The 17,838-nt window shown below is 56.0% G+C and overlaps 8 protein-coding genes across 8 annotated transcripts; 2 read left to right on the top strand and 6 right to left on the bottom strand.

Annotated features, from left to right (window-relative positions):
• Window positions 1-2,947: 2,947 nt before the first annotated feature.
• Window positions 2,948-4,873, bottom strand: L226DRAFT_488816 (dolichyl-diphosphooligosaccharide-protein glycosyltransferase). The gene is made up of 7 exons (XM_067677250.1): window positions 4,813-4,873; window positions 4,596-4,755; window positions 4,436-4,546; window positions 3,869-4,382; window positions 3,667-3,814; window positions 3,394-3,611; window positions 2,948-3,335 (listed from the first exon to the last, which is right to left on the bottom strand). The coding sequence occupies exons 2-7, from the start codon at window positions 4,741-4,743 to the stop codon at window positions 3,137-3,139; spliced, it is 1,338 nt and encodes a 445-aa protein (XP_067534138.1). The 5' UTR covers window positions 4,744-4,755; window positions 4,813-4,873; the 3' UTR covers window positions 2,948-3,136.
• Window positions 4,874-5,240: 367 nt separating this feature from the next.
• L226DRAFT_536255 (immunomodulatory protein) lies at window positions 5,241-6,271 on the bottom strand. The gene is made up of 2 exons (XM_067681080.1): window positions 5,431-6,271; window positions 5,241-5,363 (listed from the first exon to the last, which is right to left on the bottom strand). The coding sequence occupies exon 1, from the start codon at window positions 5,849-5,851 to the stop codon at window positions 5,432-5,434; it is 420 nt and encodes a 139-aa protein (XP_067534137.1). The 5' UTR covers window positions 5,852-6,271; the 3' UTR covers window positions 5,241-5,363; window position 5,431.
• An 844-nt stretch (window positions 6,272-7,115) lies between these two features.
• L226DRAFT_536254 (uncharacterized protein) lies at window positions 7,116-8,450 on the bottom strand. Its single transcript, XM_067681079.1, has 7 exons — window positions 7,961-8,450; window positions 7,842-7,907; window positions 7,704-7,783; window positions 7,615-7,645; window positions 7,489-7,560; window positions 7,356-7,418; window positions 7,116-7,302 (listed from the first exon to the last, which is right to left on the bottom strand). Exons 1-7 carry the CDS (start codon window positions 8,342-8,344, stop codon window positions 7,252-7,254), a joined length of 747 nt encoding a protein of 248 aa, XP_067534136.1. The 5' UTR covers window positions 8,345-8,450; the 3' UTR covers window positions 7,116-7,251.
• Window positions 8,451-8,779: 329 nt separating this feature from the next.
• L226DRAFT_614068 (uncharacterized protein) lies at window positions 8,780-9,822 on the bottom strand (the record flags this gene model as incomplete). Its single annotated transcript, XM_067686583.1, has 7 exons — window positions 9,507-9,822; window positions 9,381-9,446; window positions 9,225-9,322; window positions 9,143-9,173; window positions 9,016-9,087; window positions 8,886-8,948; window positions 8,780-8,830 (listed from the first exon to the last, which is right to left on the bottom strand). The coding sequence occupies exons 1-7, from the start codon at window positions 9,684-9,686 to the stop codon at window positions 8,780-8,782; spliced, it is 561 nt and encodes a 186-aa protein (XP_067534135.1). The 5' UTR covers window positions 9,687-9,822.
• A 684-nt stretch (window positions 9,823-10,506) lies between these two features.
• L226DRAFT_102722 (uncharacterized protein) lies at window positions 10,507-11,948 on the bottom strand. Its single transcript, XM_067672066.1, has 4 exons — window positions 11,877-11,948; window positions 11,510-11,826; window positions 10,718-11,453; window positions 10,507-10,649 (listed from the first exon to the last, which is right to left on the bottom strand). The coding sequence occupies exons 2-3, from the start codon at window positions 11,683-11,685 to the stop codon at window positions 10,727-10,729; spliced, it is 903 nt and encodes a 300-aa protein (XP_067534134.1). The 5' UTR covers window positions 11,686-11,826; window positions 11,877-11,948; the 3' UTR covers window positions 10,507-10,649; window positions 10,718-10,726.
• A 1,528-nt stretch (window positions 11,949-13,476) lies between these two features.
• On the bottom strand, window positions 13,477-14,786 carry L226DRAFT_536249 (uncharacterized protein). The gene is made up of 3 exons (XM_067681078.1): window positions 14,532-14,786; window positions 13,818-14,477; window positions 13,477-13,761 (listed from the first exon to the last, which is right to left on the bottom strand). Exons 1-2 carry the CDS (start codon window positions 14,576-14,578, stop codon window positions 13,838-13,840), a joined length of 687 nt encoding a protein of 228 aa, XP_067534133.1. The 5' UTR covers window positions 14,579-14,786; the 3' UTR covers window positions 13,477-13,761; window positions 13,818-13,837.
• On the top strand, window positions 14,567-16,353 carry L226DRAFT_536247 (uncharacterized protein). The gene is made up of 3 exons (XM_067681077.1): window positions 14,567-15,210; window positions 15,352-16,132; window positions 16,184-16,353. Exons 1-2 carry the CDS (start codon window positions 15,038-15,040, stop codon window positions 16,121-16,123), a joined length of 945 nt encoding a protein of 314 aa, XP_067534132.1. The 5' UTR covers window positions 14,567-15,037; the 3' UTR covers window positions 16,124-16,132; window positions 16,184-16,353.
• Window positions 16,354-16,643: 290 nt separating this feature from the next.
• Window positions 16,644-17,266, top strand: L226DRAFT_572225 (uncharacterized protein; the record flags this gene model as incomplete). The annotated part of the gene is made up of 2 exons (XM_067684652.1): window positions 16,644-16,829; window positions 16,982-17,266. The coding sequence occupies 2 exons, from the start codon at window positions 16,644-16,646 to the stop codon at window positions 17,264-17,266; spliced, it is 471 nt and encodes a 156-aa protein (XP_067534131.1).
• Between the last annotated feature and the right edge of the window lie 572 nt (window positions 17,267-17,838).

Below are 17,838 nucleotides of genomic sequence, written 5' to 3'. Positions count from 1 at the left end.
AACTTACCAGAGAAGGTTCACTCTTACCGACATCAGATACAACGCACACCGACGTTCGCGGATGCAAAGGCGTCTCGCCGGACGGATTGGACCCAGGAACAGCCTATGTAGGCAAGGCCAACCCAGGTGATCTGAGGCACACTGACTGGCTACTTACCTTCCGGTTGCCTCTCGCTCACATGTTTCAGAACTCGCATGGTGACAATGTGGACGCAGCATCTGTATTCTGTGCAGCATGGTGAGTACTTGAGTTGCCGCGGAGTAACGATCCCGACGCGGCTATCCACGCGACAACAATGTTGAGGTGATTACACAGGTTCACACCCAACTGTCGGGCACAGGCTGCGCGCTGTATCAACCCCCTGCATGAAAAGGGCAGTTGTTGTACTCTGTCGCCCACGAGCTGGTAGCAAATCAATGACGGCCTCATGTCCGTAGTTCGCACACTGCCACCCCCAAGTTTGCGAATCACCGTTATGCTTTGCTACGGCACAGTCACTGGCGACGGCACTCATAACTAAAACGATATCAACAGATACGACATACAGCAGTGGCGCCTGGAGTTGACCTCACTTATGTTCGCAGATCACCGGCAGAGATTTTTAATTGATTTTTCCCAGTTCATGGACGTTCAAGTTGCCTGCACTGAAGCCGGACTTGGTTCTGTTCAATCTTGGCTCAATTCAATACTACCCTATCCTTGAGTCTCCAAGTCTCCGGTGGTCCCTTGGTCAGACAGATATATAGCGTTGTCAGCAAGCCTCGGACTGTCTCGGATGCACACCATAACGTTCGCGTGCTCATCCTGTACGGTCCAGCTCGCTTTTCTTCTTGATCCATAGATCTCCGGATGAGATTTCGACCCTCTCGCCTCTTATTACAGGGGCCATCGTTCCCCACATCGTCATGGGCCACCACCGCCGGCTTTGTATACGTTTCCGCCGACCTGTGGGCACTGTTTCGAAATTCAGGACCAGACTGAGGCTCGAGTATGCTTCGCCGCAACGCGCCGCCGCCAAGCCATGTCGGCCGGCACTCGACATGAACAGGACCCGTGCCTTCGTGCGGGCGACCCGACGCAGCTACCCGCCGGAACGTATAATTCTCCAACTCGAGTCATAGACAGGCATGAAACGTCCGCTGCGTTTCGCGTGGCCGTGGCATGCTGCGGAAGCAAGTCCGCGTGCGAGTGTTGCACGCACTTGCTCTGTTTGGAACAACGGATGAGCTGGCACCGGACTGTGCAGTGCGACAGACTGTAGTCAGCATGTCAATGTCTGAGACCGACGTCTGTGCACACAGGGCCCGATTCCGAGGGTACGTATGCGCCGCAGCGCCGCCGGCAACTCATATCACTCACATACCTGCCAAATGGCATTAGGAATCAGGACTGTCAGGAGTGACCAGCCCCAGCCACGCAGCGCGCAAATGCACCGGCGCATCGCCCGCTGAGTTGTGATCTGGTCAGCCGAGCTTCGAGACTAGGGAGGAGAGACGCGGCGTGCCCGATACTTACCTCAGACAGCAATGTATCGCAGGCAACCCTGAATGCGGCGCGAGGGCGCCCTCCCTGGAATACACTGCATTGATCTTCAATTTATCGCAGCGAGCGTGCGGGCCATCCCCCGTAAGTTCGTGTTTGACAGCTTGCTCCTGATGATCATACACTAGAGAGCCGCTCTGCTCTGGGGGAGTGGGGCTCTTGCCGTACGGTGCACCATGTCTGCCAACAACCAGCGATACTGTCTTGAATGCAGGGATGGGTCATGTGTATTTGCGGATTCGCTGAAGGAACGCACCGCTAGCCATCGCTGTGTCTGGCCTTTCTGCTTCACGACGACGTCCACGCTGCTGAGCGCTGTATCCGAGCACTCGTTCAGCGGTTCCAGGATTCGGGTTGAAGTTGGCGCTGTTCAGCGGCTGAATATTAGACTTGTTCACCTTCGGGCCTCAGCTGACGGTAGTCGGCACCCTTCGCCTGGAGACTCCAGGCGGTGTCTGACACTGGGTCCTGGTTCCGAGCGAAGACGCGCACATTTGGGAATTGAATTAACCGCTCGGTCAGGTCCCAGGAGGTTGTGAACGATCTGCCTTCCTGCTCGTTTACCGTCGTTAGAGACTTGTAGGTCGTTCTGGCCTGATACATCGTCACGTACCGAGACAGCCTGTGCAAATGCCTCTCCCACGACCGCGATCCGGCAGGAAATCTCGGGCGGGGTCTGTTCCGAACCGAGTTCGAAGACACACTAGTACTAGTACTTACTGCGCTTGAACCAGAGGATACCAACGATCTGCTTTGCCTGCTCGTTTATCATGTTCCGTGGGTGTCGGTCGCTCTCGCACGGAATTCAGTGCTCTTGACCTGCCACGACGGCAACCCTCTACCCAGTGTGTACTGTGCACGATCTACTTGACAAGTCAATGCCGTGGTCTGTGCCAGAGTCGGGAAAAGGCGACGCCTCCACGTCGAGTGACGTGAGTCGGGTGCGATAATTTGTAGTGTATTTCCCCCGAGATCTAGACGGCCACAGCAGCCCTCTTTCGAGAGTTACCATTCCACCTAACACGGACTCGGAAGCAGTTGGGGACTCCATTTCCCCGATGAGAGTCGATGGTACGGGGCCCGTCCGACGCATGCCGCCCACCTGCGTGGTTTCATCAGACTCAGGAAGTGTGCAAGAGAGTCCCGGCATCAGCAAGTCCTACCGTCGTTCGAGCGCTCCGATGTCGGACGGATGGTCGCACCATTGGTCCGCTTCAGTGTGATATAGGACGTGGAGTGCTGGCTGGCATAGCGATGATTGACACCATGGTGAACACAGTAGTTGCCGTAGACCTGAAATCAAATGGCAGGCGCACCTTCCCTCCTTGACTGATTTACTTACCTCTTGGCGCGCGTGAGTCCGGTCCTCCGATCGAGGATCGTTCGCATTTCTAGTCGAACAGTCTTGGGCACATGTTGCATCCGCTGCTGCCGCATTGCAACTACCGACAAACGAGCGCGTCTACGAAACGCACTTCTGATGAATAATATATCGCGGCGTGGTCCGTGTTGCGTATTGACGCTCCGGTTGACAGTCACAGATCCAAGGTATAATGCACCAATAGATAGCAAACGAATGTACATACATCGTCCTCACTCCGACTTCGCGCCCTTGCTCTTCTTCGGCTCGCGGTCATCGCCTGCGAGCCACAGCGCGACAAAGAGCACAAACGCAGCACTGGTGCTGAAGGCACCCGCGTAGTACGGCCATGCGGCACTGAGGAAGCGCGGATACTCATCGTGCCGTGGAGGGACGACGGGGACAACGGTGCTGCTCGTGAGATACGTCCACCTGGAATAGATTGACCTTGGTGAGTGTGCGGGAAGTCAGTGCAGAGCGATATACGCACCCCTTGCGCTTGTAGTCGATGACGAACTTGAAGACACCGTGCCGGTCTGGGACACGGAAGGTGACCGAATATTTGCCCGGCTCACCGGCGACGGGCGGCAGTGAAGTACGAATGTGCGGGTCGAGCATGGTGAATTCGAGCTGCAAGTCCTTGATACCGGAGTACGGCTCCCAAACATCCAGCTCAGAGTCGTACTTGGATATGTATGCGGTGTACGTCTGAATCATACGTTAATCAGGGTCATTTGAAGCTGAAGCAAATAGATGAACTTACCACACGGTCGTTGATGGTGTAAGTCTCGCTAGGAAGCGTCTCGTTGACGCGGTGGTGCTCAACGGTGTCGATGCGGAGCACATGGTTCTCCTGGAACGTCCACGCCGCGACGTCGCTAGCAAATTGCCTGTTCCCCGACTTCACACCCCTACAATCAGGTCAAGACTGGTGCCCACGCTCGCCGAGGGGATGAGCTACTTACTTGGATATCTCCTTGTTGAAGAACTCGTCGCTGAACATCTCCACACCGCCTACCCATGTCGCACGCGCATTGGTGAGCGCCTGGAAGCCAGTCACAAGGCTCAGTGAGCTACCGGCCCACAAACCCTCGCCGCTCTTCTCAGCAGCCTCAACCAATGCATCGGCACCCGAGTCACTGTCCCCATCCGACGCGAACGCGTGTGTGGGAGCCTTCAATAGAGGGACTAGCATGGGGTTGTTCCCGAGTGCTTGCGGAACACCGGAGAACCATACTGGCGGGAGGTTAGGGGAAATAATGTCGTACGCGGCAGGCGCATCAACAGGGATGACGGTAGCGGGGGTGTCGCGCTTGGGGAAGTGGGAGATGAGGGGCGTCCCGGGAGGTGGGAGGATGAGGGAGAACTCGGACGCGAGCGACGTCAGAGGTGTCTGTTTTGGCGACAGAGCGAGGAGAAGGTTGGTGTTTTTGGAGAGTAGCGAGACGAGAGCCTGAGGCGTGACGTCCGCCGCGAAGGCTAGGGCAAGTTGTTGGATGGAAGTGTATGAGCAAAGTGGCGACTGGACGTACTCTTCGTGTTCGGCGCAAATACAACAACGTGCGCAAACTGCGCAACATCATCTTTGATGATCTCCGGCGTTGCGTCCTTGGGCGACCTGAAGGTTAGTTGGTAACCCTTGTCTGCCGCGGCCGTGAGTGCCATTGCCGCTTGCAAACTAGAATGACATACTTTCAAGATCACCGAAGAAAACGGAGAAGTTCTCTTTCTTCAAAGACGGGTCCAGAAGGATAAGCACAGAGTCTCCGGTGCTTGACCGTGCCAACGCAAGGCTGGCCAGTGCCAGGACAGGCAGCAGCAGTTTCCGGAGAAAGCGCATGACGTGGAGGGCCTGCTGACATACTATTCAGCATTAAGATGTCTTCAGAGTATGAACACAGGTACGTACTACGATCTCCCAGCCCAGAAAGCAGCGAAGGGGGAAGGAGGAGGAGGAGACGGTGTAATGCCAAGCCAGACGCGCCTGCGCTGCGCACCGCGACACGTAGAGCACACCACGTGACACGGGTCATATACAGAGACGCCCAGGACAGAGTGGCGCTTCGCCGCGACCGGAACTGCTTGCATGCCTGCCATTGCATCTATCTTTGTTACTTCCTCTCGCTCAACTGGACTTCTTTCTTTACACGCTCATGAATGGATAGGCAGCCGTGAGCCCATAGTCGCGTGGTCAACTGCACTTGATCTCAAGCTTCTTGAAGATGTCCTAGTATGAGCTGCCACGCTGAGGACCGTTACATATATCTGAGTCGGTGACCCGCTCCAAGTTTCACTTTCGACGTCGCAAAAGTTTCTCCAACATGACACCATTCGTGAGTCCGTGCAAAAGTACAAAATGTCCATATGTGAGTCCGTTCAGAGTCCGTGCGCGTTACACATTATCCCAGAAGACATCAATCACCCAAATTATCCCGTTTTGTGCCGTGCGACGTCCACCGCCTGTGCAGCGCAAGGTCAGTCATCACCGAGGTGTGTGGCGCAAGCAGTAGTGTCCGAGAGTGCTCACCTCACAGGCCGCAGGTCGAAGCCGACACCTGCTTGGCCGTGACATCGACCCTTCCGAGGGCCTTCGCCTGGCCACCGGTGAGCGTGTCCATCGCCCTCAACGCGATGTTGAAGCCGGAGTCGGCATGATCAATCGCGAGGACGTTGATGCTCTTGCCGTTGTAGGTCAACTGCCAGCACGTTCCGCACGAGGAGGAGTTCCAGCCAGCGATGGCTGCAGCACCACCGATGTTCGGGAAGTGGGGGAGCGACCCGAACGTGGAGAAGCCCTTGGTGAGCATTCCGTTGGCACCGTCGGAGCATGCGACGTTCGCGAGGCTCGTGGACGAGCTGTCGTATGTCTCATCGTAGGAGACGGTCACGCCGAGCGCGGAGGATGCGAAGAGCGCGAGGGCGGCGACAGCGATGGCCTTGAACTGCATGATGGATGGTGGAGCTCGTGAAGTGGGCGTGTGCGGGAGATGGGTTGGAGAGCGAGGCTGTTGAGTACGCTGCTGAAGCCCTGAGCCTGCTCAGCCAGTCCTTTATATGCCCCGTCGCCGGTCGAACGTCGCCCGCCCAGGAGCTCGTCACACTTGGTGAAGTCATTGCTGTGATGCGGGCTCGGGCTCGAGAAGTGCGTCAGGAAGCATGCGGTGGTCACAGGACGGATGCAGTAGGCCAGAACGGGCCTCATGACGGCGAATCTTCTGCGAAGCTTGTTGCATAGGTGCATGTGTGCCACGGTGCTGTCCATCCGGGCGCGTCGCATCACGGACATTGTGCCCCGTCTGTAGACACGCCGCCGGCTGAGCCAGCAGAAGCACAATGGCGACCTCTTCCCGAACATTCTCGACGTCCCGGCGGACATATAGGCCAGCATGTGCTCCAGTAGCACACGGCCAAGCTGAGATAGTTGTGATAGGCAGGACGGCAGAAGGCGGGTGGTCGCACGAGCAGAAGGATCGACGAGCCTTCTCGTACTCGAATAACCTCACCAGCCCACGGTGGCACGCGTGACCGTTGAGGTTGCCAAACAGCCCAACACGAGCGGAACCTCCGTGAGTACTTCCTCGCGTGCTTCTCCTCGCTGCCAAGGCTGCCTCATACTTACCATTTGTTCGGTCTGCCCAGGTTCTCAACGTAACGTTCGAGGGTTCGCTCTCGTGCCTGTCGTTCCAAAGGATGGCTTCAGTGCACTTCTACTACTAAGTACGACGGACTTCAAGTAGTGGGCCGACTCGGTCCGCGCATGCATTCGAGAGTACACGAAATCCCGGTGGGTTGTATCCGGCGGTTAGGAATCATACTGCAGTGCGCTTGGTCATGTCCGCCGAGTAATTCTAGTCCGGAGGGGTTCGCATTCATTCAACAAGCTCAACGGCGATGATGCCCTACAAGGGCGCTGCATTGCTCACGTCACTGAAGCCACCTTTACGTGTCATCTCCGTCAAACCAGTCCACCTCCGCGGTGCTGTTCCTCGGCCAGATGTGGCCGCGACGGGTCTATGCCCCTCGCTTTCCAGGAATGCATCACATCGTATTGTATACTTCAGGTCTGGGTGAGTGACCTCTTACCGCGTCGCATGAGCTTTCATGCAGCTTATTCATCTCAGTCTTGGTCGCGAAAACTTGCGTGAACATAGACATCAACATTCGGTCCGACGATCGCATGTTCAGGTTCATCAGTTTCCAAAGCGGAAAAAGGCGAGGCTTTTTATTCCCGCTGTCCTGTCAAAGTTCTTTCGATACATGGTAAAGTTACATAGCAAAGCAGTCGGCCTGAAGTTCATGAGTAACGCAACCCGAATAGTCGTAGGTGGCCGGGGCGGGTCGGAGCCGTTCAGGATCGGTACGTGGCCTCAACCTTCTCGAAGAAATCGTCCAGCGAGTTCTGAGAGCCGTGTCAGCTTGCGCGCGAGCTACAAATATGCGAAGGGGACGTACGATCGTCTGCCACCCTATCTCCTCTCGGGTCGGGATGAGAGCCATCAAGCGGTAGGAAAAGGCCTGCATCGAGCACAAATCAATGCTGTCAGCTCGCCACCGACTGAGTACGTATCGGCGAAGGCCAGCGTACGTCAACAGCATCCTTCTCCCCGGCCAAGGCGTATTCGATGGACTTGGTGTAGTTCGCGCTCGCAACGAGGGACTATGACAAGGTCAGTTTCCTTCATGCTATCGCTAGTGAGCACCATCTACTCACGTGCTGGTCGGAGAGTGTCTGCAACATGTACCTGAGGATGTGACGTGACGTTAAACATCGTCCGGACGACAGCTACTGGGACGACGTACCGATGGACGTTGACGAAGGCTATGAAACGATTCACAATATCTTCTGCCTCGTTGTCACCGAAGGGCTTCCATGTCTCTGGCTGTCCGACGGCGGATGAGCACGAAGACGCGGACATGATGACGAACCTGCGCACTTACGTTGGTCAAGATGGGGACCTCCATCACGAAGGTGTCGCGGATATCGTCGAGCGCCTGAACGACTTCCTAGACTTGCTGGTGAGTACGCAGTCCCGACAGAAGCCGGAGCCCTCACGTACCGGACCCTGAGCTGGAAAATTGGGGACGTTGAACCTCGACACGTATCCTTGCGTGGCGTAGGACATGTCGGTGACCAGTCGGAGAGCCGTGAGGATGGAGTCTTTGAGTCCATCCTCCCCACGGACAATGGCGGAGCCTACAAGCACGGCCCCGAGGATGGCAAGTACCACACGAAACAACATCAGCGTAGTGAAAAGACTGCAGTGAGGGTGTGGAAGTTTCTGCGGGACTGGTGTCATGGTGTCATGGTAATGCTGGACGTTATATGCACCGTGATGGTGCGTATTCTGAGTGGATACTACGAAGAATCTAGACGGAGCCGCGCATGAGACTTGCTGGGAAGGACATCGGAACAGGACCAATCCCGAGGTGAGGAAGACCATGTGACGTGACGAAGACTCAGATACGTAGACAGACCACCAGCGATGGCTGCGAGCGCGTCAAGAAGTACGCTCGAGGAAGGATGGATACCGGGTTGGAAGAGCACGTCCAAGCATCGGCGCTCGGGCCCGGGCCTCTCCGGGACTCTCAAGACGCTGCGAGACCAAGTTGAGCGTATTGTCCTACGATCACTAATGTGACCTGGGATGCAAGCGCGGCCGGCTATCCGGGGATATGAATAGCGACTTCATTAGGCAGGCTCGCAACTTGAACGACGAGACAACACGGACGCCATCCTACGTACATGACACATGCATCTCTGAAGCAACAAGAAGACTTGGGATCCGATGAACGTGTCATCAACCCTCGACAGACTATGCGCTATTCTGCAATTGCTGGGCCGGACGACACGCCCCCGGACCTCTGGGACGACACATTCATGACCGGTAGGTTTTGATGGCCTCCTTGAATGTGACGGTTAACTCATCCTGTACGAGTGTCAGCAATCGGGAAGCCGCACGCAGGCGTACGGAGACAACATACCAGCTGGAAACTGGCGTCATCTTGCTCGGTAGGTATCAAGGCAAGGAGGGTGAAGGCAAAGGTCTGTCAAAGATAGGACGTCTGAGTCTCAACCATGCTGGCGTCGCGCATAAGTATTGGGAACACTCACGTCGACGATGCTCTCGAGGCTACGCAAAGCCGCAGCGATCGGTGCCGTGAGGAAGAATTGGGCAGCGAGGGACTACAACAGCAAGAGGAGTAAGCTATATGCGGTCGCAGAGAATCGTCTCACTTACGTGCTTCCCGATGATCGTGTTGAGGAGCAACCTGGCAATGCATGTGAGGATGGATAACGGACTAGTATTGGCATTCACCTACTGATGGACCTGGACAAAACCGGTCAGGACTTCGACGATCTCTCGCGCAACGTCGTCCGGGAACGCATCAGCCTCTCTGGCTTTGACTTTGGCGTCGTCCTGCCACGCCGATATCAGCCGCCTGACCGAGAGGTAGGGTGACAGTGTATGCACTTACACCACCGATAGCCGTGGTGAACTGGGCGACAGATGTACCGATGTCGCGGAGACCCTTGGCGATTTTCTGGAATTGGACGAATCAGTGGTCAAGCAGCTGCAAAGACGAGGACGCAGATGGGCTTACCGGGCCTTGGCGGAAGAAGTTTCCAACATTGAGCTCAGACACAGTGAATTGCAATTTAGCGGACTGCTCGGTGACCGCCATGATGCCGTTGACGACGGTCTTCTCGTCTTGAGCGAGAGTGCCAACGACGCCCAGCATGACGACGCCGACGACAGTGAAGAGCTTGCCGAGGAACTTCATGGTGGTTGGGTTGTGGTGGAGAACGGTTGGGAGATGCGAGGTGCTGGGTGCGCGGGATTCGAGCGGGGTCGAATGAAGACCAAGGCAAGAGCGTCGTAGGTCTTATAGGAGGCCGATGAGACTCTCGCGTCCTGAAGATATTACCGTCATGGGTCATATTGTCCAAAGTGTATGATCACAGTGAGAAGAGAGCCTGAATAACGGCCAGACTTCAGGTCGCGAATCTGCACGGAAGCGCGAACACAGCGCGTACGACAGCAATGACGACGCGAAAGCCCGCCGAGTCGGTGTGCGGCGCGGCGACCTGGATGATGCTGGCGAGGTAGTTGCCACTCTCGGCGAAGTCATGGTACAGGCGGAGCGTGGCGTCAATATTCCCGTCCTGCATCGCGAGGTTCGCCTTGCGCGTGATCATCGTCGAGGCCAGCGTTGACGGGAAGTACTGCATAAGTAGGAAGATTCTACCAGCGTCCAGCATCGTGAGTTGCAATGACCTCGATGCTGCTCGCATCTAGCCTAGAACTGCATCAACTGTGACGTACCAGTATTACCTTAGGCCTTGCGTAGCAGTTGGCAAGCTACAGAGGAATGGCAGCCATGTCTCCGACCAGGCTTCGGGGGCTGAGTATACGACTACAAATGGCAAATACGGCCTGAAGGCCGAATACTGGGTAGACTGATCAAGGATAGGTCTGAAGTATATCAGTCATGGTCATGGTCGGAAGTCAAGAGACGTGGGAACGGAGGCGCCAGGAGTGTATCCATTCGGATGCTTCAAAGGCTTGCAGAAGATTCAAATATGTACCGATTTGATGACCTCGTCCGTGTTGAAGAACAGGAAGCAACGAGGAATATGAGTACATCTTACTTAATTAAAAGGACATTTGTCGCCGACCTGGCTCATCGACCACCGACGAGCCAAGAAGCGTGGATTCGAATGGTAACCGGCATCCGAGACGTATCCTACGTATACGAAGTGTCAGCGAATGCTCGTCCGCAACGATGAGCGGTGGCACCAAGCTCGCACTCACAAACCATTATCATCGTTGCCGGATCACCTTTTCGTAGATCACCCAAGCCTGGTCCATAGGCATCACTCTCGACATCTGCAACCATATATGCCCAAATTCTGAGTCGACGAGGCCACCACCACGAGACTCCCACTTCCACTTCTTCCCCCGCCGGTAGTAATATCCAGCGCGATGGATGTTCTTCCCCGGGTGGCCCTGGGCCGGCTTCCACTCCTTAAACACTACTCCTTTCTCGAGGCAGATCCGGCTGAAGGCAGCCACGCTGAACAGCGCGAGACGGGTCCGACCGTCGAGTGCGGTATCATCGGCCAAGCGTGAGTGGAAGACGGGGATGGCGTTTAGGAACCTGACACCGTCCTGCGAACAGAATATGACAGGGATGACGCCAGCAACTGCGGGTCTGTGGGCGTTCTCCTCTCGTTCAGCCCACGCCTTGCAGCAGTCCATGAGAGAGTCCCAATTGTCCCTTAGCGGCTTTGCCTCGTCCTTATGCAGGAAGTCGAAGGAGACGATGTGCACAGGAGCGGCCGGATTGCCGTCCCACTCCTCCCGCATCTTGTAGTAACACATGATGCCCCGCGGCTCCGACAGGGCGTGTGCGAGACCACCGGACAGGTACACCGTGCAGTTCACTGCAGCTTTGAACGAGTCGATGTGTATATCGAGCCATTCGAGCAAGATCTTCCCGATATTGATTGGTGACGGCCCGGATGGACTCCGTGGACGACAGAGTGTCCTGTCGCATGGCTGCGTTACGGTTCGCACTATGAGAAGTGGACGGCAGTTACGCACTTGTGCGATTTCCACTCAGCCTTCTGGCATTCTCTGCTGCAGTAGAGTATCGTCGAGCACCCGCCACAACGTTTCAAGGTTTCCTCTGTGCCTGGACGTCCGCAGTGGTGGCAACACGGGACATCGCCGGGGAGCACATGCGGTATATGTATGGCTGGAGAGTCAGAATCATCCATGGTGTGAGGGATGACGGAACGCGACGAGGAGATTTAGAGGCAAACACTATCTGAAACTCCATCTTCGAGAGACATCGCCGTGGGAGTCCGCATCTAGAAGGTGGGAAATATCATGTCGTCGAAACTCGGCGAGCGGCTGATCTGCAATCCTTCTTAGCTTGAATGGTAGCGCGCGACGACTGGGGACACACGATTGGACTATCGATTGTATTGCGGAGCCAGCACAAGAGGACATCCATGCCATCATACCACTTCGACCTCCCAGCTGTGGAAGCTAGCAGCGATCGGGGCCGTGGAACTTTGCCCCGATTAGACTTCAAGGAGAGAAGTGCACTAAGGCCCGGGGGAATCCGCAGTGCGGATTGTTCGTCGCGTACCCGTTAGCGACTTGGTGCGTCGCCCGATGACTAGTTTCCATGGTGTCACGGCGTCGATAGCAATCGTGTCGAACCCTGCATCAACGCTGAATAAGTAGTCGCGCAGATAGTGGGCAAGACTCACCTGTGACATAGGGAGCAGGCTCGGATCACAGCAAGCTGAACATATACATATACTCCGGTATCGTTACACCGAGCCGCATCCTGGACAGGGCTTCATCGAGAGCTCTGAATGCTCCTCGGCGGTGGCAGCTCCAGTTGGAGAAGTCTGAAGAACGGCCGCCACACCCAGGTTTTCTGATGTCGTACGCATTGTCCCGGGAATGCGAGGTACGGTGGAGCGTGTTCGAGTTCGCGTAGCGGGAAGCCATTGTTGATGCTGGCGATACAGAGCACGAGGATATCCTCAACGACTTGGTGCACAGTGTTCAATACTGCAGATGGGACAGGACGCGCTTCGGGGTATAGCGGGAATGTTTGACTCCGCACGACATCCGCCACCTCGATCTCGAACATGACGGGGAGCAGGCCGACATATAGAGGGTCAACGCTGTAGGTTTGATGGGCATCCTTGTGGTCGTCGACGGTCCTACCGTGCACCAATCTCAATGCCGAATCCTCTGAGGTCCTTGTCAAAAACTCCTCGAAATTGACGACTTTGTGTCCGGTAAGCTTGAAGAGCTGCAAGACATTGCGACGAACGGTCGAGTCGGGAGATGATGTAGGCACCAGGGTGAGCCAGAGGCCCAGAGCACCTTTTGAGGGTTTTGACAAGCGGAGGCGCCGCTGTTAAGCAGGACAGACGCCTTCACACACTGGCGTATTGCCCAAAGGTGCGCATCCGACCACTGCCTGAAGGCCTCCGCGAGTGCATGAAAGGATGAGAAGCCAATTGACTGCAACTTTTGGTCGCAGCCTCTGGTAACGCCATGAATTCCATGGCGTACTGGCATTCAGATCTGTGCCGCAGTGCATACTAGTTGGGGTAAATTTGTTGGGATGAATCTCGGCGGAACACTCACTTGTGCCTCATCCCAGTCTGCTTTCTGGGATTCTCTGCTGCAATACTTCGTGAGCATGCATCCGCCGCACCTCCTCAGCCGAAAGCCATCCTCCTCAGGGTCCAAGGTCCGTCTGCAGTTACGACAACACCGCGATGCCGCCGCCAATGCAGCCACTTCTGGGAGGCTGTTCACGCCATCCTGCGGCGTTGCGTTGTCCTGAGCCTGTCGTGTATGTTGCGAGGAGCTGGTGAGTCTGCAAGCAAGGCAGACGGTAGAAGACAACGAAACAGGCCCAAGTAAATTCTGAGCCCAAGCCCGAGTGGCGGTCCGTGGGATCCGTCGGTCCGAGGCGCTTTCCCGGACCGGTCGATACCTTACGGTCTACGTTTCGTTACGCCAGACAACAGAAAGTAGGGTACTGAATATATTGCCAATGGGTGATCGATATGAAAGAGCAGAAATTGAGGAATAAAGGAGCCTCCCTGGCTAGACTGTCATCGCACGACAGAAGGGAGTGAAGGCTGACGACCCAATGCCTCTGTAATCGAATCCTACAACATCTCAGGCTGGACTGCGCATGCGCGCCGCGAGCTTCACGGCTTTACCTGAGTAGCACCGTTACTAAGGCTGCGCGTCCGCCGCACTTGCATCACTGGGGTCCCAGAATTGCGAAAATGCGACCGTAAGGTGTGAACCTGCCAATTCGATCATTATTAGCGTGGATAGTGGCATAGTCCATGCCAAGTCCGACCTGAAGCATAACGGTGGGAGCTACGGAGCGCGCGGACTCAGAAGGGGAGCACAAGTTCCGGGACCGTTGCGTCTACGCGCATCCGGGACAGTATTACATCGGATACTTAGAACGCTCCTCAGCGAAGTCCCTTGATGACGTGCGAACTGGCCAGGAAGAACGAGGAGACGGGAAGTGGGACCTCCTCCGGCGTCTGACGCGTGTTGAGTTCCGCATACGGGATATTGTAAGTCGGGCGATATGACCTCGGGCATGGCGAGGAAACCAGCATACTGAAAGCAGCGTGTGTCGTTGCGTGGCCTTGCATTCCGATTGGTAATCCGCCTACTTGACTGCAGCCCTCCGGTATTTCCTTCTATTCTTCCACGATATCGATGCATTGGTGCTCTTTGGACTTGATAATTCGCGACGAATCGCGACGGGGGTACTGGAAGTCGACGTGGGGACCACAGCATCTTCTGCGGGATCTGGAACCAATCCGCCGTGAAGCAAGACGAAGACCTTTGCGCAAGCTTGTGATGCCCAGTCGTGCGCGTCCCAAGAACTCCGCGGACGCCTCCACGAAAGAGAGACGAGGAACCGAGCAACTGCAGTTCTTGACTGACGACCGTGGTGCCTGGTTGCATCGCGAAATCCCACGTTTGTGCGGCACAGGTGAAGCTGGCGGTCGAGGTAGGTCGAGGTTGCCGAGAGAGACAATAAGGGAACACTCACTTGTGCTTCGTCCAATCCGCTTGTGACAACCCCGCACTATCGATCATGCATGCGCTACATCTCCTGAGAGGGATTCTCTCGCCTCGTCGTCTGTGGACCTTCCGCAATGGTGTTATCGACGCAGTTCCGACAGCGATGAAACAGAGACCAGGAAGAGACTTCCGGGAAGTCACTCATGAATTAATCCTCAGGCGATGCGTCCACGGTAAGGCTTTCGATGCGCCGGCCATGTGCATGGTGCGTTCATGAGCCCACGAGTCGGCTGGGGAGAACAAAGAGGATAGCGGGGAGCAGAAGAGAAGGCTTGAGAAGAGAAACCATAGCCTTGCAATTGTGCAGGTTGGCGCTCTGTCGACTGATTTCGCCGGTCTTGCCCTCAGCCTCAGTCAGCTGCCATGGCCACAGTCAATTGATTCCGACGCAAGACGCAACTTAACCTCTTACCCTCAAGGCCTCACGAGTCGCAATCCCCCCCGCTATCCCAATAAGCCCTCCCCGAAGCAACCATGGATGATACGGACGACTTCGTTAAGCCACAATACGTCCCGGCGGAGCTGCGGTACTGTGATCGCTGCGGACTGCCTGAGGCCAAGGGGCGAAAACTCAGGAAATGCAGCGCATGCGCCAGCGTCGTGTATTGTGGAAAGGAGTGCCAAAGAGCGGCGTGGGGCAAACATAAGTGAGTCATAGTTCCATTCTGTTCACGAGGGAACCCGAATGATGTTGGGATGCTCCCCGGCGGGGGGAGTCACCGTCTCTGCCCGCACGAGTAGCATCGCCCGGGCCTGTAGCCCTAACTAACTCCTCTTGTCTCCCCTAGGCTGATATGTCGGGTCATGGACGGCGATAAGGAGGTCCTGCAGACCATGGACGCCAAGGTCCGTCGCTTAGGTTTCCAGTCTGGCGAGGCCTTTTCGCAAGCCCTGCTCGACTTCATCGACGCACACACATGGGCCTTCGAACGTCTTACGAGCGCACACATCCTTCACATGGGCGGCATCGACGCCCTCCGGGAACCGCCCAAGCTGGTCGAGATCGTACTCCGCTGTCGACCCTCCTACAAGGTCGAGCGCAATCCCGCGAGCGCATTCCACGTTATCGGGCAGGGTATTCACCCGCTCTCCGCCCATCTGTGCCGACATCCGAAGGCGCAGGAGAACTGGGACATGGCCGCAGCCACCCGGGAGAATACGCACAACACCTATGTGAAGATGGGTGACCCCACATACGTCTGCCTCATCCCCGTCATGTACGTCGTGGAGGGCGTCTCGATCAGCGAGATGTTCTTCTACCCACAGTACCGCTGGACACATCCGGAGCCTCCGCCGAAGCCGCTGCTCAGCGACGTCTTCACGTTGTGCTCGAGTAGCATCAATGAGAGTTTCCCACTGCGGGTAACTCAGGACACGCGGAGCGTCCTTCCTGGAAAATTCGTGCGCTCGAGAGGACGCTGGGTCTGGGAACCGCTGTTCTCGGAGTGGAGTCATTTTGCGGTCGATAGCAGTGGGCATAGGGGCTTGCAGAATACGGTCCTGGAACTGGGCGGAATGGCCCATTTACCTGAGCTGATCGGTGCTATCAGCGGGCTATGACCTCCGGAGGTGTGTACATTGGCCCTCATTCATTTGACGATGCGCTCATACAAGCAGCAGGGATGGCTCTTGTTCATGTTTGATATGCATCTGTAGCCTAGAAATGACACACGGACTCGGTGTATCCGTACTCGGACTGTATGGTTGTAAGACTACGTCTGTCGAACATGTTCTATGATCACTCATCCCGACCACAGTATAGCGTGCCTTATGGTGCATACGCATACGCCCACGCTTTGAAGGGTTCTACAACTCTCATAACTTCGCACTGCTGACTGTCCTCGCCTCGCACTCCCCTCTCAACTCCATGTGGTCTGCCTGTTTGCGCCAAGACAGTGTTGAGATTGCGACAAGCCCGCCGATGGAGGAAGCATAGGAACTCGGATGCACAGCAAAAGATGAGGGTGATAGAAGGGTATGTGAAGCATGCGGGACTGGGTGGACCTTCTGCCATCCTACGAAGGGCCAGGGCCAGTTGAACTCCACCCAGCCTCAGGCGGGTTATGGGCAGTTCTCCTCGATGCCAGTATACGTAGATGCTCTGACGTACTGGAGACAATCGCACTACCAGGCGATCCAAACAATCGTGAAGAGACACGTCGTCTTCGAGGGCGGCGTCGAGCGTGATACCGCGCAACCGCACGAGCTCTTTCTCTTCTGTCTCTCCTTCGGAGACCAGCAAGGCTCCACACACTCTCCCGGCAACGTGCACCTCGAAACCCGGCTCGCGCTCAAGAGGAGACGGTAGCTCTGCACCAGCTCTTACTCAAGGATCCCATCTACGCCGGCTCCGTCCCCGTCATCTTCACGGTCAACGGCATCGACATATAGCTATAGCTGAGAGGGTACTACCCGTAGTTCCGCCTCGCGAAGCCGGTCCGGATGGCGCAAGACGCGAGGGAGCAGCTTGTGCGGTCCGCGATCGAGCTCTGCCGGGATAGCATCAACGGAGAGTTCCCGCTGCAGGTCGCGAACTCAGCGGTCGTTCCTGGGAACTTTGTGCGCGAGGCGGGGAAGTGGGAGTGGACGCCGTCTATTGAGGACTGGGAGATCTCGAGAGCTACCACACGGGCGTTGAAGGCAACGAGGCACTCGACGCTACCCATGCGCGACTGGATCTTTCACGGTCGCTTTCTGTCTTGATGTCCCTTGTTGCGGCATTTGAGAGAGTTCATGAGACTGAGATGGCCAGAGCGTTCGACTGGTCGTATAATGTGCTCTCTTGTTTGGTTTCTCCGTTCTTCGAGTTCGTGTCTGTTGCATGTCTTCAATGAAAAGTTGTCTTGTTCTTGCCAAGCTGTCCTGCATGGTCTACAGTCAAGGCTTCAGATACATGTAGTCACTCCTCATCATGTTCTCAGCATGGATGTCGCTTTCAACTGATACAGTACAGAGATACAAAATACAGTGCGATGCGAACCCAGGGTAATGCGATACTTCATGCGATAGCTATCTTAACAGAAACATAGGCTAGCCGGAAGGCGAGAAGCGAGGCGCAACGAAGTTGACGTTCGAATCCGAGGGGCATGGAAGCAACAAGCAGAGAGAGGGCTTCATTTCGCGTGATTCGAGGTTGGGCGAGCGAAACATCGACAGCGCGCAACACGCGTTCAATTTGTAGAGCGAGGATGCCGAGTGGAGCGCAGGCCATGAACGACGTGGCAGACAGAGCAAGGAGGAGTACAGCGCGGGGAACGACGCATGGGTAGGTATAC

This window comes from Lentinus tigrinus (assembly GCF_003813185.1).
Source record: "Lentinus tigrinus ALCF2SS1-7 unplaced genomic scaffold L226scaffold_17, whole genome shotgun sequence".
Taxonomy (NCBI): domain Eukaryota; kingdom Fungi; phylum Basidiomycota; class Agaricomycetes; order Polyporales; family Polyporaceae; genus Lentinus; species Lentinus tigrinus.
Note: the sequence above shows the minus strand (reverse complement) of the source record. Positions and strands in the feature narration are given on the sequence as shown.

Coding starts and splice junctions, on each gene's coding strand:
- L226DRAFT_488816 (XM_067677250.1), bottom strand. CDS start 4,743: ATGCGCTTTCTCCGGAAACTGCTGCTGCCTGTCCTGGCACTGGCCAGC. Junction 4,383..4,435: donor ATTTGCGCCGAACACGAAGA/GTACGTCCAGTC, acceptor AACTTGCCCTAG/CCTTCGCGGCGGACGTCACG. Junction 3,336..3,393: donor ATCGACTACAAGCGCAAGGG/GTGCGTATATCG, acceptor AATCTATTCCAG/GTGGACGTATCTCACGAGCA.
- L226DRAFT_536255 (XM_067681080.1), bottom strand. CDS start 5,851: ATGCAGTTCAAGGCCATCGCTGTCGCCGCCCTCGCGCTCTTCGCATCC.
- L226DRAFT_536254 (XM_067681079.1), bottom strand. CDS start 8,344: ATGGTCTTCCTCACCTCGGGATTGGTCCTGTTCCGATGTCCTTCCCAG. Junction 7,784..7,841: donor AGGTCCCCATCTTGACCAAC/GTAAGTGCGCAG, acceptor GCCGTCGGACAG/CCAGAGACATGGAAGCCCTT. Junction 7,561..7,614: donor AGACACTCTCCGACCAGCAC/GTGAGTAGATGG, acceptor ACCTTGTCATAG/TCCCTCGTTGCGAGCGCGAA.
- L226DRAFT_102722 (XM_067672066.1), bottom strand. CDS start 11,685: ATGGATGATTCTGACTCTCCAGCCATACATATACCGCATGTGCTCCCC. Junction 11,454..11,509: donor GCTGAGTGGAAATCGCACAA/GTGCGTAACTGC, acceptor GCCATGCGACAG/GACACTCTGTCGTCCACGGA.
- L226DRAFT_536249 (XM_067681078.1), bottom strand. CDS start 14,578: ATGATCGATAGTGCGGGGTTGTCACAAGCGGATTGGACGAAGCACAA. Junction 14,478..14,531: donor GCGGATTGGACGAAGCACAA/GTGAGTGTTCCC, acceptor CTCGACCGCCAG/CTTCACCTGTGCCGCACAAA.
- L226DRAFT_536247 (XM_067681077.1), top strand. CDS start 15,038: ATGGATGATACGGACGACTTCGTTAAGCCACAATACGTCCCGGCGGAG. Junction 15,211..15,351: donor GCGGCGTGGGGCAAACATAA/GTGAGTCATAGT, acceptor TGTCTCCCCTAG/GCTGATATGTCGGGTCATGG.